Source organism: Labrus mixtus, chromosome 5, assembly GCF_963584025.1.
Source record: "Labrus mixtus chromosome 5, fLabMix1.1, whole genome shotgun sequence".
Classification (NCBI taxonomy): Eukaryota; Metazoa; Chordata; class Actinopteri; order Labriformes; family Labridae; genus Labrus; species Labrus mixtus.
This window is the reverse complement of record NC_083616.1, coordinates 19,815,588-19,831,727: the sequence shown is the minus strand read 5'-3', so window position 1 is coordinate 19,831,727 and position 16,140 is coordinate 19,815,588. Positions and strand designations below refer to the sequence as shown.

At 43.6% G+C, this 16,140-nt stretch overlaps 1 protein-coding gene across 4 annotated transcripts in view; it reads left to right on the top strand.

The window, feature by feature from the left end:
* The window catches only part of camsap1b (calmodulin regulated spectrin-associated protein 1b), a 28,760-nt gene extending 14,750 nt beyond the window's left edge, over positions 1 to 14,010 (top strand). For 2 of the 4 annotated variants that reach the window (XM_061038431.1, XM_061038430.1), the window contains exons 4-19: positions 18 to 179; positions 1,312 to 1,392; positions 1,749 to 1,781; positions 4,129 to 4,270; positions 4,500 to 4,639; positions 4,878 to 4,974; positions 5,682 to 5,838; positions 6,265 to 6,350; positions 6,476 to 6,560; positions 7,558 to 9,856; positions 9,985 to 10,121; positions 10,206 to 10,420; positions 10,569 to 10,671; positions 10,834 to 10,946; positions 11,196 to 11,314; positions 11,715 to 14,010. In XM_061038431.1, coding sequence (XP_060894414.1) covers positions 18 to 179; positions 1,312 to 1,392; positions 1,749 to 1,781; positions 4,129 to 4,270; positions 4,500 to 4,639; positions 4,878 to 4,974; positions 5,682 to 5,838; positions 6,265 to 6,350; positions 6,476 to 6,560; positions 7,558 to 9,856; positions 9,985 to 10,121; positions 10,206 to 10,420; positions 10,569 to 10,671; positions 10,834 to 10,946; positions 11,196 to 11,314; positions 11,715 to 12,011 — 4,266 coding nt within the window. In that variant the 3' untranslated portion in view covers positions 12,012 to 14,010. The remainder of the gene's footprint in view (positions 1 to 17; positions 180 to 1,311; positions 1,393 to 1,748; positions 1,782 to 4,128; positions 4,271 to 4,499; positions 4,640 to 4,877; positions 4,975 to 5,681; positions 5,839 to 6,264; positions 6,351 to 6,475; positions 6,561 to 7,557; positions 9,857 to 9,984; positions 10,122 to 10,205; positions 10,421 to 10,568; positions 10,672 to 10,833; positions 10,947 to 11,195; positions 11,315 to 11,714) is intronic. The other 2 variants (XM_061038432.1, XM_061038433.1) reach the window with 2 other exon arrangements.
* Positions 14,011 to 16,140: the final 2,130 nt, after the last annotated feature.

The window sequence follows — 16,140 nt, the reverse complement described above, 5'->3', positions numbered from 1 at the left end:
CTGTCTCCCTCATGCAGAGTGCTCACATGCCTATGATCGATGCCCTAATGATGGCTTACACCGTGGAGATGATCAGCATAGAGAAAGTGGTGGCTTCTGTCAAGCGCTTCTCCACCTTCAGTGCCTCCAAGGAGCTGCCGTTTGACTTGGAGGATGCTATGGTCTTCTGGATCAACAAGGTTTGAACACACACACACATGCAAACTACAACATAAACGGTGCAGATGTCATAAAATAAAGACATCAGTACATGTTTTAAAACTTTTCACTAAGTCCGGCCAATGTATTCTTTAAATCTCTAGCTTATTTAGAAGAATAACGTGTTCCTCACTGACAACATAGGCGCCTAGGCGGCGTGTATTGTTGAAGCCTGTTTGTCATTACTGCTCAGAGACGAGCCAACATATAGGAGTGTGGATTTGCTGCACACTTAGGCTAATGTAGCACTCATCTTTCAAGGCCTCAGGCAGCAAGAGGCCATGACTCAGTGTGTCCATAAATCATCGTAATGTCCAACACCATCACTGTCTGAGAGAAGGAAAGGTGTCCTCGCTGATGAGCAGTTTCTGTTAACAAGTGGCTAACTTTTCTCCATTTCAGTTGCTAAAATATGTATTGATTAATCATTTTGTATATTAACTGTTTGGCTGATAGTCAGTCCTCTCATTTACGTTGATGTTTTTAAGGAAACTAATTTTAGATATGTCACGGAAATTAAAAAGCTGGTTTCTTTAATTCGAGAAACCAACCAAAGAAACACTTTTCCGAGGTGGATTTCTCCTGGAGGACACAGATTTCTCTGCCATTCATTTGGATTACATGCCTCTCCTTAGCATGCCGTTGAATATCAAAACACTGCAGACAGAGAAAGAAACAGAGCACCAGGTTCTTGAAAGGAGAATTCGGGACATCTAACAGTGCTACTTTGTAAGTGTAATTGTTGCAATGTCAGATTGGATTTGAAGCTAACACTTAACGAGCCCAAAGAACATAAAACAACTCTATTTTCACTTCAAAATCGCTGATTAGACTATAAGACATAAGTGCTGTGAGAAGGAGCTCTCTGTTTGACCTCTCAATGAGGGTTAGATGTAACTGCACTGACGCACAAACCAAGGAAAAAAATAGTTAAAACAAGAAGGCCTATCTTCAAAATAGAGGACACAGTTAGAAGAGACAGATCACTTCCCTGTTGCACTAAATGCAGATTTACAATTTCTGTATAACTGGAGAAATGTGATCTTGAGTTAGCAGAATCTGGTTTCCTGAGTCAATGTATATGTGCTCAATATGTCATGATTGTCTCTGCAGGTGAACATGAAGATGAGGGAGATGACAGAAAGGGAGCACAAAGTCAAGCACCACCCCCTCGAGTCACCGAGCCATCAAAAGGTATAGCCACCTACAATATCGTCTTGGTTTTTGGGTTTCATATTTCTCTCCTGTAAAAGAAGCAAAAAGATGTTTGGTATTCTACATGTTTACACCAGTAACACTGTATTTCTGACTTTTGGAGACTTTCAGAAGCAATTCCCCTTTAAGTCTTTATCCAGGTGGATAAAAATCCTTATCAAGCAAAAACTCTGTTCAAGAAAACAGAGCATGTTTGTATTGATAAGGACTTTATTCACCCAGGTCGCATTCTGGACTGACTCTGACCCTGCTCTCTTTTTTTGACCTGATAATCTTTCTGCTCCTGTTCCTTATCTGTCCTACCCTCCCCTCTCTTGTCCCTGCAAACTGGATAGTCTCCCTCCAAATGGTATTGGAAGCTTGTCCCTGTAAGTTGGATGCCAGCCCCCCAACCCCCTTGACCCCATTTTCTCCCCCCTGTCCCCCTTGCACGTATAGTTCTGTGTTGATGTGCGCGCACACTCCACCATGGCTCATTCAAGCTCATACTGTGCTGCTTGTAGCCAGCGTCTCAGCAAAGGCCAAGAATCTGACAGTTACTTTCTTTCTTTTTTCTTTTCTTTTTAAATGATGCTAATATGTCACCCAGGGTTATTCTGACTTTTTTATAAATTGCTCTAAGGCTATTGTTTTAGCTTTGAATGTGTGCTATCTCATATCAAGCTTAGGTAGGCCGTTAGTTTTGGCTGTGCGTGTGTGTGGTATTTGCTTGCCCTGTGACAGTAAGAGCAAATCCATGCCCACACCTCTCTTGCTTTGCAGTGCCATCACTGGACACCACCTCTCACTGACCTGCTTTATCATCCCTCCCTCCGCTCTCTTCTGCTCATACCCAACACTATTTCCACAGTGCCCACAGTCTCCTCTGACAGCATATCCTCTGAGTGTTTTTATTTGTAAGCCTGAGTTATGCACAAACTGGCCCACTGCATGCTGGAGCTAGAGGAGCTCTCAAAAGATGTACAGTGTTACCCCTCAGTCAGGAGAAGTCCCCATTAAGTAAAACTACTGTGTTATTATAGCTTCTTAAGGTTGGTTGGTTGTTTCACCGTGACTCAGGAAAGAATTAGCCTCAGAACGGCTGGCTATATGTGGTTACATGGTTTTCCCACACAGGGTAAATATAGAAAATGGTCTACATGCTTGGTTAGTTATTTGATGATTATAATCTTTGAGCTGCTTGGTAAGATTGTCCTTTTCATGACCTCTTTACATCCTTTCATGATTAAGATATACCAAGTGTAACATTTTACTGGTAAAAATCACCTTCTTAGGGTGCATTCACACCTGAGCTATTTGGTCCGTTTGAAACGATCTCTGCTCTTTTTGGGATAGTTTGTTTGGTTAGGGGTGTAGTGAATGCTCAAAAAAACCTCTGGTGTGGACCAAAGAAACCAAACTCTGGTCAGCTGGAAAACTGGGGTCTCGGGTTGCTTCAAAGTGTACCAGAGTTTGGTTTGCCGTAGGTGAGTACGCAATCCGTACCAAACAAGGGAAGTGAAGCAAAAAGCAGTGCATTGTGGGTTGAATTTGGCCATAAATTTCAGAAAAGACGGCAAGTGTCAAATAGGTTTGCAGAGTGTGGCTAATGTTAGCATTGATATGATACAAACGCTGTGGGATGCCGTTCTTCCACTGTCCTGCTGTTTACTTTGGGGTCATAGTGCAGCATTAGGCAGTAGCCTCTGACCGGAGCTACATCCCAAACTAGTTGTGGTTGGCTACGGTTCACAATATTTGACAGGCTTTCATGCGCTTGACAAAGTGCAGTGTGAAAGCAAACTGACTCAAATTAAAAATGCAACAATGTTACGACTTCACGTGACGTCCTTAGAAATCATGCTCCGATGTAATTCTGACAGTTTGGATAGTTTGGAAACCTAGTTTGGTATTGTTATACTTTTTGTTGCTAATCACATAACCATCCACACCAATGTTAAGCAATAATGTACATGCCTATGCAAAGTAGTCATACAATTTAATTTCAGTCCATTGTATTTGGTTAAATTTGTGCTTGTTTAATTTGATCAGTAAACTTTGGAATCTGAAATGAATATGTCTGCACTTAGCAGCTGTATGTATCCACAACTAATACAGCTGGGGTCAAGTAAGTTTCTCGACTAACCACACTCATTCCCATAAGTTTGCCAGTGATGAAACAGTTTTCCTCCCAGTCAGATGGATCATGATGCCTTGTTTGACTGTGTTCCATTGCTAGCTGCCTTCTCACCTAGGCTGGAAGAAGGCTGACCAATCACTCTGTGTTGTTCATAACACCTCCACCTTCATTTACTCATAATTAACACAGTCTTCAGGGTTCTCCCCTAAACTCTGTTCTCAAGATTTTGTCATTTGGCAGCACTTTCTTTCCCGAAATGTTATTAAACCTGCTGTTGAGGATTTGAAGAGGAATGTTATCTTAGATTTGAAAGAAAAAAGAATCAAAATACTTTAGCCTTGAAACTCCTGGGGAGAACCTTGATATCAGGAGCATAAATGGAGCTGAAACATCTGTGATCAGTATATGCTTTGACTGGTTCAGAAGTAGATCTTACAATGAAATACATTTTTACTTGTGACACTAGTCATTGCATTTAGGATGTTTTATGATGCGTGCATTGGTGCTAGTGCTATGGTTTTGTGTCATTGCTGTGGCTTTATATCTAATTCTGAACTTCTCCTCATCAACCCTCATCCTCTCTCCCTGCTGATTAGGTGAGGTATCGTAGGGAGCACGCGTCAGGCCGACAGCTGCCCTTCTTTCCACTGCTGGAAGACCTGATGAGGGATATTTGTGACGGAGCTTCGATGCTCACCGTGGTCCACTATTACTGCCCAGACCTCATGAAGCTGGAAGGTATGAACACCCCCACATTCAATAGCTACTATTTATCAGTTGCCCCAAAGGCTTGACTCATTGAGAGAATCTAGCTTTTTATGCCAACACATTGAATTTGATATCCATGTGTGATTCTATTTTTGGTGCTTGCACATGGCTTACTGTCCCAGTCGAGTCAGTGTGACATTTATAGCCTGCAGGTCATTGAGTTGTGTTCTGATCTGTCCTGCTCTGCCTGTCTGATCAGATATTTGCCTGAAGGAAGTGCCCTCCATTGCTGATAGCTTGTACAACATCCAGCTACTCAGAGAGTTTGCCAATGAGTATCTGAATAAAAGTTTCTATCTGACGACAGAGGACATGCTCTACTCGCCGCTGGTGCTCAAGGTACAAAAACTGAAATTCTGTGTTTTCATAAGCATATGCATTTTAAATGTTACACTTAACCTGGTAGTAAAATAATTATAAGTCAGCAAATGACACTGCTGTCACCTTATTCCCTGGGTAACAGGCTTAAAAAAAATACCTTTTAAGTTGGGGTTGCCCTTCATAGAGTTATTCAAAGTGTTAAAAAAGACGTGTGTATTCAAGCCTTTTTCACATGTTTCTTGTGCTCTTAATGTAGCACAATGTGATGGTGTTCATCGCTGAACTCTTCTGGTGGTTTGAGACGGTCAAGCCAGAGTTTGTCCAGCCCAGAGATCTCCAAGAGTTCAAAGATGGTAAGCATTACCTCGATTAACGTACTACACATCACATCTGCCCCTTCTTTTCATTTTCCACCACTCTCTTATTCTTCTAACTTGTTGTGATCTTTCAGTTCTTTTCCTCTAAATGTTTCTGTGAAGCTTAGCTAAAGAACATTAGCCTGTCAAGACCAAGCTAACTTAAGCTTTGTATTCCCAGTGGCAGAGGCAAGCAATCAAGAGTGAAATGTGGTGAAGCTTAGTTCTTAATCAAATTAAAGTTTTTATTAGATTTGAGCTGTTTGCTTCTCAAGGCATTGTGGTTCACAGAAACAACTAGAACTTGTATACTCTGCTTAGCCAAGTCACCCGTCTGCTAATTTTCAGCTCTTGTACATTAAAATTTACTTTTGAGTTTTCACATAAATGCAGTTCTGTAGAAAAACTGTCCTATGGCACCGGTTAAATAACTTAATCTGTGGTTACAGAGATTTACAAGTTATGGAATTTATTATCTATCTCATTAATTTAGAAACGGGCATAGTTGTGGTTGTTTGAATTCAAGATTTTTGTGTTCATTGGAGGTTTCATTTCAAATTTCAATCGTCTCTCTATGTCTTGTCTTTTTTTCTTTGGGTCACAAACAGAACAAATCCCAGCCAATGTCTCAGGCTGACTTTTGTAAGGACAGCAAGCATAAGTCACTGTTTTTTTTTAAAATGACCAACCCCGTTCTTTCTCAGCCCGAGCTATGGCTCAGCCCAAGAGTGCCCGTCCATCAGTGCCTATCTCAAACGCCACCAAGCGCAGCTTCCTTGTGAGCCCAAGTGCGGCTGATAACCAGAGCAGCCCGGAAGTCTGTAACAGGTACTTCCTGCACCCTGAAGAAACTGACCCCCTGTAAGTCTTCACTATCTTTTCCTTCTCATTCCACTATTACACATTCAGTAACCCTACAAGGGCGGACAGATATACAGTTTACTGATTCAACCATTGGTTTTCTTCTTCACATATTTGCATAAAGTAAAGCTGATCATTGCACCATGTCTTTGACTAAATGTTTAGCTGAGCTATCTTAAAAGGTACCAGCAGGGTTTTTGCATACCACTTGCTTGTCTGTTTCAAATATTTAGTTCACACTGTGCCCTGGTTGAGAAAAGTGATGGTATTTTGTTTAGGAAAAGTGTTTTGGGTTGTGGGGGCTTTGGCCTGACCTGCGTTCTATTCCAATCCATTGAAGACTTTCTGCTCTTCTGCTCTGCTCTGCAGTGTTTGACAGTTTGAATCTTGAATACTTTTTAAACCATTTGCTTTCTTGGCTTTTAGTAAAGGTGGTCCGACCTTCAGTCCGTCACACCCACTCCTGCCCCTCAGACAGAGGCAACAAAAACAGCAAGGAGAGGATGGTGCAGGTAAAGAGAGGAGACTTGTCACCCATGATTGCCTATAAAAGATTTGTTCAACTTGGCATTATATGATGGAGACCTGACAGTGTTTTTAAAACATATCCATGGGTTATGTGTTTGTTTCCTATTAGGTCTCAGAAACCGCTCCAACTCTCTGACACAGATGGACGGACAGACCCGGGGTTCTGTCACTGCTTGGCCCGACAAGAGACAGAGGTACCTAACAGAGTTAAACACAGAAACAAAGTACCTTTCCCTTATGTGCTCCCAATCAAATGAAAACTAAAAATGATTACACTGTATCTTATAATATGGATCCCATTTACTTCTTTCAAGGTTAGAATACGTTACCTTTTAAAAACAATCAGAGGCATCGATTACAAACAATCAATCGACATACATTTTTTAAAACTCTTATCTTAGGGTACATTTTGATATTAGGTTTGAATTTTTATCAAATGTGTTTTTCTCTCTAAATGTATTTCATTTTTGCAATAAACAACTTAAATTGTTTGGAAAAGTTTCATTCGATTTTACATTATTTATAGGACTTCAGCTTCAGTATCAGCAGCAAGCAGCTGTACATTAACATTGTTAAATGAAGCCATCTTTTTATAGGAGCAAGGCACCTCAAGCGGTGCATTTACAAGAGGGATATATGGACAGTTGACACCTCTCTCTGTCTCTCTCTCTCTCTCTCTCTCTCTCTCTCTCTGAAGCTGATGTGATTCTGCTCTCTGGGTTTTGCTGCGTGTTATATCTGTAGGAGTCTAGAGGGATTTAACAGAGTTGCTGAGGGCTCAGGCACAGTTTAAAATTGTGTGCGCTCAGTGAAGTCCTTGCATGCTCTCTCTCCCCGCTCTCTCGTGCATGTGCTGCAATTTTATGAATAAATTAAAACAAATTGGAATTATACTTGGGCGGCCATAAATGTACTTTGACGGCCCGCCCAGGTACCGTCTATGTGTGGGAAACACTGCTTTCATTTTTTTATTTGTATGCAGGTTTTGTTTTGTACCTTTTGTCAACTGGGTTTGGATGTGCACAAAATCCACCCTTCTGTGTATCACACTTTATTTTTGCTTGGCAGATTCTGACTAGATAATCATACAAAGAAGCGTTAGGCACAGACACACGCACACATTCTATAAATTGTAAGATGTATAATGCACATACCTTCAAATAAAATTCTCTCCTATTGTCTTTTTTTCAGACCACTTTCCACACTTGGCCCCTTCCTGTTACACTCGGCCACAGACAGCGACGCAGACGTTGCATCTGGAGACAGCGTGAGTCTGGCTCGTACCATCAGTAAGGACAGCCTGGCTTCCAATGTCGTCTCTGTCACACCCAAACACCAGACTCCTGCCTTCCAGCCTCAGCCGGCTGCGTTGCGCAAAGTCAACGGCCACAGCCTTCTGCAAAATGTCAACATTGAGGACGAGGAAGAAACTTTGGTGGCAGTTGCCAGGACTGATAGTCCCGTCATCCCAAAACGGGTTGATGAGACTCAAGCAACTGCCCCTGTAGGACCTAAAGCTTCCAAACCTGCAACAGATAGCTTTTACCTAGAACCACTGATGCCTGCTGTGCTGAAGACAGCTAAAGAGAAGTCTGTTTGCCTGAACAAGGAGGAGGAGAGTGGTGAGGGGCCTCACTCCTCAGGAAGAGGCTCCCTACGCCGAGGAGATGGATCTACATCGGCTGTTCGTAGGAAAGCTCCATGCCAGTTGAACCAAACTTTTCCCCCATCTGGTGAGGAGGAAGGTCTGTCAGAGGACTCTCCACAGGGTCAGGAAGGTTTCCAGCCCGTTGTTACCAGCAGTGTGGACCCCTCGTCCAGAGAGCCGGTGGGGGGATTCTACCTGCATTCAGATATTGAAGAACCAAAGTGTGGCCCAGACCTGGATGCTGAGCTGCAAGACCTGGATGAAGAAGACGAGGACCTGGATGAAGCTGTTACTACTAAAGACCCAAACTGGCGCAGGAAAGCCTTAAACGGGGAGGATGAAGAAGAAGAATCAGCCAAACTCAAAGAGGACATGAATGTGAAAGAGCATGAGGACAAAGACATGAATGGGGGCAGCGGCCGTTCGAGCCCATGTCTCAGCGGTCACTCCCAGGCCAGTAGCATGGCCAGTGGCAGTGTTCGCATGACCTCCTTCGCTGAGCGTAAAGCCCAGCAGCAGCGCTTTGGCAGCAACCATGACCTACGCTCCAGTGCCTCCAGCTCCCAGAGGACCACTCCTGATGGATCAGAAAGCAGCGGGCCGCTGGCCTCCTCCTGGAGGCTGAAAAGAGACCAGAGTCCATCCTCACCGATGGGAGGGATTGGTCGATCAGGCGATGGTACTGGTGGTGCTAATGTTCTGGCTTCTGAAATCGTTCAGCTCCGAATGCAACTGGAGGAGAAGCGACGTGCCATTGAGCACCAGAAGAAGAAGATGGAGGTGCTGTCAGCGAGGCAGAGGCAGAAGCTGGGAAAGGCGGCCTTCCTGAACATCGTAAAGAAAGGTGGAGGCAGAAGCGACACGCTACCCAACCCGCTTAAAACTGACATCTCTAAAGACGAGCTTGTTGGGGAGAAAGGACCATCAAGCAAAGATGATCTGTGCGTAGCTGCCCTGAAGGGGGACAAAGAGGTGGAGGGACCCACCCCACCAGGTGCCTTAGAATCAGACAAGAAAGGGAACAGTGGAAGCTTCTATCTAGAAGAAGAGTTGGACCTGAATGAGTGCAGCCGCTCTATTGAGCTGCTTAACGACGCCATTGGCAGCATCCAGCAGCAGATGATGCAGCTGTCGATGCAGCAGGAGATGTTGATGAAACAGAATGTACAGTCTCCCCCTGGTGCAGCTCCTCCTCCTCCTCTCACCAGCGACAAAAACAGTGACTCTAAGACCGGGGCAAGCTTCCACTTCGTGGAACACCTCTCTGGCTCTGGCCCTGCCCCTACCAGGAAACCCCCCAAGTTGAGCTCAGGGCGGAGCTCCAGATCCAAACCATCAGATCTTAAAATAGCAAAGGAGCAGAGCCGACAGGCCTCCAGGACCCTCACCCCCACCCAGAGTGGCTCAGACACTTTACAACACTCAAGGCTGTTAGCTGGGGGCAGGTCCCCCAGGACAGAGCAGCCTGACAGCCACAGAAACCCTACAGCAGCAGAGACAATCGACAAACCGGGCTCTGGCCACGTTCGGTCTGCCAACTTCCGGCTCCGCGATGAGGCGAACATGCGCCTACCAACCCGAGTGGACCTGACGCCGCTGGCAGCTCAAGAAGTGTCCTTTGATGAGTGCCTGTCCAGCACCCTGAGAGAATCTGAGCTAAACTCTTCAGACAGTTCAGGGAAAGAGTTCATACCATCAGAGGAGGCGCAACGCAGTAAATCCCACCTCATTGAGGTTGACATTTCAGGACTGAAAGATTCAGAGGGAGAGGAAACTGCTAAGGATGGAACGACAGAAGGAGATGATGGAGAGCAGAAGTCAGTAATGGGCTTCTTCTTCAAGGTGAAGTCCTTCACTTGATCAATAGAAATATGAATCCAATTGTTTGTATGCCCCCCTTAAAAAGGTTCAGAAATACTTCTAATATATCAGTATCCAAATGATGTTAAAACACTTTTTTCGTGTTGTAGGATGAGCAGAAGGCAGAGGATGAGCTGGCCAAGAAGAGAGCAGCGTTCTTGCTGAAGCAGCAGAAGAAAGCAGAAGAGGCTCGAGTCCGCAAACAACAACTAGAAGCAGAGTCTGAGCTCAAACGAGATGAAGCCAGGTAACCTACTTTCCCAGTGAAACGACAGGATTTCCATCTTTTTTTATAAGAAATTCTATAATTCTGGTCTTTGGCTTCTTGCAGACGGAAGGCAGAAGAGGACCGTCTGCGTAAAGAGGACGAGAAAACCCGGCGGGAGCTGATAAAGCAGGAGTATCTGCGCAGGAAGCAGCAGGAGATATTTGAAGAACAAGGCCTGGTGAAGCCCAAAACTCCCAAACCGAAGCAAAAACACAGACCCAAGTCTGTCTTCAGAGAGGAATCCTCCAGCGATAATTTCTCCAAGTGCTCTTCCACACGTGAGATTGTTTGTTTGATCAGATCCGTCTCATATTATGAATGCTTCCCACAGATAAATCTGAATTATCTAATAAGCAGGAACTCCAGGGTGCTATTGTAATTTTTACAAAATGATTGACAATGTCATGTCTGTCATGTCTCACAAAGCTGACAACCTGAGCAACGCCCAATCAGGCTCCAGTCTGTCACTGGCCTCTGCCGCGACCAACGAGGCCGACAGCGTCAACTCCGGAGGGGCCGGATCTCAGCGGTAAAATAACTTCACATATTTTTATATGAACTTGTGCGTGAGAAAAGGCTGTGCATTGTATATTTAATATTTGCATTGCACATTTTGTTTAATAGAAGATTTACACATGTCTTCCTCACTGTTCAACTTCTACCTCCGTTCTTGATCTCCTTCATCATCTAGCTGTGACTCTGTGGAGTCGTTTCCAGGCAGCCGTAACAACAGTCGGACTGCAGAGAGAGACTGGGACAACGGCTCCACCGCGTCCTCCATCACCTCCATGGCTGAATACACCGGTAAGTTCACTTGTCCCTGTTATTGTCAGATAACCAGATGCCTGAGAACAGATCTCATGAATTGTTCATTGACACAACATCAACATGTCAGTATTGCACAATAAGCTTTTTCTGCCTGAACACAATAAAAGGATCGTAGTGATCTGCCAAAGTGATTCAAACATGTCGGCCTCAGTTCATTCGTCGTCATGTCACCCGCTGATTATTTATTTCTCTCTTGTTCTGTGTTATATGCTTCTTCTCTCTTAGGTCCCAAACTTTTCAAGGAGCCCAGCGCCAAGTCCAATAAGCCAATCATCCACAACGCAATCTCCCACTGCTGCCTGGCCGGCAAAGTCAACGAGCCGCAGAAGAACCAGATCCTTGAGGTCAGCTGTCTGCCACACATTATTATCTGCTTTTGGGAACAAACGGAGTAGTTAGAGTGAATTGGGGAGTTTTTAAGATTAAAATTTGATTTCCCCCATTGTTATTAAGGAAGTTGTCAAAGGTTTTTGTAAAAGAAACTTAGTAGTAGAATGGTCTTCCCAAAAGTTGCTTCTCTTATTTTTATTTTTATGTTTGTCTTTTAACATGGGATGCAGTGATACTGCTATGATTAAAACATGGCACACTTATTTTCCACTGGGATGGAACTCTCTTTTCTTCTGGATAGTAGAAAAACCTGACCTTAGTATGGTCGACAAACACAGCAATATCTCTCAGTATTTTTCTAACACCATGTTATCAATGTTTTCTTGCCTCTGTTTATCCTCTTTGTCCCTCTAGGAGTTGGAGAAGTGCGAGTCCAACCACATGATGATCCTGTTTCGGGACGGCGGCTGCCAGTTCCGGGCGCTCTACTCTTACTTCCCTGACACCGAGGAGATCCAGAAGCTAACGGGAACAGGACCCAAGAGCATCAGCAAGAAGATGATCGACAAGCTGTACAAGTACAGCTCGGACCGAAAGCAGTTCACCGTCATCCCTGCCAAGACTGTGTCAGTCAGCGTGGACGCCCTGACCATCCACAACCACCTGTGGCAGGCCAAGAGAGGCACAGTGCCAAAGAAAAGTGGGAAATAGCAGGAGGCCAGATTTAAACCCTCTTATCATCCACATCATTTCCCCCTCACCTTGCTTGTTTCATGAAAAGACTGCATTGATGCCCACAGACAAGCTCAACGCCATGCTCCACTTGGAAACCAAGTTTTGGACTGGCGGTCACCTGAAGGGATGACCCAGGTTACAAACAAGGGAAAAGGTATGTGTGTGTATGTGTGTGTGTTTATGTGTGTGGTCTAAAGGGCCGGTGCTTGCAGCAAAAAGAGGAATACTGGCTGAGCTCGAATTGCTTCTTCTTCCTGTGATCTCAGTGCGATATGTTCAGGTTGCTTTCAGTCGGGGTCAGTTTTTTTTCTACGACCACAACTCAAGCATGTGGGCATTTTTTTTTCCCTCTCATATGTGGTGGATGTTCATTTTCTACATGAAGTATTTATTGGTTCAGCACTGTCATGATCGAGAGCTCAGCTGCAGCACTAAACTCCTCCCCCCTTTAACGCCTCTCTGAATCAGACTAATTTGGACTAAAGGAGGGGGTCACCTAGGGGGGGATTTCTGTCACTCTTTTCAGAACGATCTGAAAACAAGGGACCTTTGTACCTCCCTTTAGGACTGTCAGACTGCTCCGTGGTCCAGACAAAACACAACAATCTTCTTCCTACGTGGATCGTCAAATCAGGCTGGCATTACCGAGTTTGCCTCTCCAGGGATCACTAAAGACCTGCTGCTCAGAACTGTCTTCTTCTTTTGTCATCGGGAGGCTCCTTACGTCTCCCATAGACATCCGTTGGCCTTTCACGCATCGTGGTACTATCATCTATTTATTCAACTGCTTTTTAAACGCTGATCGTGTAGCACTGGGTTTCTGTATAGCAATTTCTTTTTCTTTAATGTTAACGCTTATTTTAAATGATTTGGTTTGTCGAGGCATCCTTTTTCTTAAGGGTGCCAAAAGAGGGTCAATGGTAGGTTTTGGTACAAACATGATGCTTTTTTTGTTTTCTTTTCGCTTTTTTTTTTTTGATGATTAAAGCAACGTGATAATAGAGATTGAGCTGATGTTATGTGTTTTCATCATAACGAGATTTCTCTGATGTTTAGAGCTTAGCTGTGTTTTCTCTCCACTGGGCACTCTAGAATTGTCCTGTATAAAGGTGCACTCATGAACACTTGTCGACTGCTTCTGTCATGCAATGTAAACCCCCTCTCCTCCTCTTTCCACTCCTCCTCCTCCCTCCCTGAGTGTTTTGTCAGCCTGTCCTATCTTTAACCATGTGAGCAGCACACACACATACACACACACACACACACACACACACACTCTTGTTGTGAAGAGTGTGTGTGTGCTGCTGCTGCTGCTGTTGTGCAACCGGTCCAAATGACAGTATTTGATATATTCACAGAGGGGGGTTTCTGTGTGTGGTTCAATTATGTTCCAACATTAAAGAACATTCCTCCAAGGTGTTGACAAACACTGCCACAGCGTCTCTCTCTTCTCTCTGTCTTTTCAAAGTGCTTTTCTAAAACCATTTGTTGGCCTCGAGAACAACCAGAAGTGTTGCACGAGCACTTTACTTTCTGTTTGTTTGGGGGATTTTGACCTTTCTGAACGGGCATCTAAACTAATCAGTAACACTGCTGTTGTGCACTCTGTAAATTGTGGAAACTAAAACCAAACGCTAAGATTTCAAACTGACATGTAAAAGCCGAATGGCCTCCACAGATATGATACTACTGCTGTCTCCAAAAACAAACAGAATACTTGATTTCTCATGTGCTGCATTTTGACTTGTTTCTGGGGTGGGGTTTGGTTCGTCAGATCTGTAATTGTATGTGCATTTATTTTTATGTTTACTAAAAGATTGTATCGGCATTTGGTCACCACTTTTGTTACACTAGTGTACTTTTCATCCTTGTTGATTTTTATCTTTGATCCCATGCCATCTATTTATTTTCAAAAGTGGAAGCACTGAAATGGAATAAATTTTCAAGTGAATAAAAGTCACATTTTTCATTTTTATTCTTTTCTCACAGCTTCATTTGTCCATTTGTTAAGAGTCACTGTTTGTTTTCTTTTGCTACTGTAGTTTCAGACACGACACTGAATTTTATATCCACACAACTCACCAACATCAATCCAGTGTTTTTAGTTGTTTTTCCACATTTCTTTTCCCCCCACAGAAAAACAGTGCTGCATCTTTTCATAGGAATGCTGACTTCACTTCTCATTTAGAACTAAAACGATTGAATCAACCTTCTCAAAGCATCAGTGTACATGACTTATTTCATGATTTGAGTGATCCAACAGTCAAAACATCTTCAGGCCTCCCTGGGTGCTAACCTCTCACTCTCTTATCACCCAACTGGAACAGCAGCCTGAGCGACTGAATGCTAACACTGATAACCATGGTAAACTCTGATCTGCCATGGTAACAGTGTTTCTTTTTTTACACCTGCTAGTGCAGGTGATCACAAGACCCTCAAACTGTCATTGCATGTGGAGTTCACTTGTTCAACCTGCATTCTGCAGCTATGGGATCGGTCACCATGAAGGGTAAGTGCCAGCATTACAGTGCCGAGCGAAAAATAAAATGTTGAGGTCAAATCTCTCTTGACCTCTTTGTATCTTCCACAGTTGCTGCTCTTGTTCTGTTGCTGAATGTGCATTTAGGCCAATGTTGTTTTGGAGAGGGACCGGTTTTATTCTGCCAGAACATAACACCAGGTAAGGACTTAGTTGATGTAAGATTCTTTTTTTTCTTCTCATCTCACTCTGTAGAGGTGATAAAAAAAAGTTACCTGAAAATCACTACACTGTATGATCATCAAACTTTAGAGTAGAATACAGTGTTGCTCGATGTGGCTTCATTTCAGACCTGCAAAATAAAGAGTCTTGACCTATTTATTTTGTTACCTTGAGATTACGATGCTGGTTTTCCTGTGATAGTGTGTTCATTTCAGTTTTCTCAAGGTCTCGACTTCTTGTTATCTTGGCACGACTAAGTTTATTTTCTCGTGATAATGGGCATAATATTCTAGCCATCTAGAAAACAAAACAAATACCTGAGCCCTGTGGTGAGGCAGACCATGATATGCCATGCTGCCATTGCCCACACTAAGGAGGTTAGTTGAGCCATTTTTTTCTGTTGTGTGCCTTCACAACTCTGAGGATACGAGATAAATAAAGATCTCGAGAAAACAACTGGAAATCACAACATATCAGAGGAAAACTTGAAAATAAATATTAGGGCTTTAGGATTCAGTGCCTTGCACCTCACCCAAACTCTTGGTTTATTACTTTAATATTGTATACTAATCTTTAAAATGTGCAATGGTGATGAAAAAACAAACACCCAAAGGTGCTTTTATGCTGCTGAAATGAGTTTTTACTTTTCTGATACTCAAGTGGCTCCATCGGCCTGTAGTTCATCATTCATCACTCAGACTCAGTCTTGTGTTGTTACAATGTGCAACACTACCACCAGGTGGCAGCACATCCAAGAATTTGAATGTTTTCAGTAAGAACATTCAAATTGTGCTCTAGGTGTCACATACAAACGTAGGTTTTTACAAAACCCGCTCCTATGATTCCCTCAAATCGGTTGACTTCTTTGCTGTATTGCTAATTGTAATTCTAACTCTGCTCTTTTAGCTTTCTTACCCGGTTTTTCCACTCTGGTGATGTTGGTGAAGGACGTTGGCGAGATAGACTCCAATTTGTTACGCAGCGACGACCTCGCCTCCGTGACCAGGCTCAGGATGGAGGGCGCTGGTGTCACAGGGATTGCTGAAGGGGCCTTTAGATCTATGCAGAACCTCACAGCTCTCACTTTAAACCAGAACCAGCTGACTGATGTTAACCCAAACTGGTTCAGTCATCCTGGTGTTCTCAGTGAGCTCAGTCTCACAGAAAACAGAATCAAGGTTTTGAATTGCTCCATGTTTAACGGGCTCACTAACCTCAACACGCTCAGTCTGAACAAGAACAGGATCGGAGAAATCCATCTGAATGCTTTTAGCTCCCAGAACAGCTTGACTGAGTTGGACTTGTCTGACAACAACATGACTCAAATCTCACCTCAGGTTTTCAGGTTTTTCTCGTCCACTAGAATGAGACTACATGGGAACCCCTGGAACTGTTCCTGTGAAG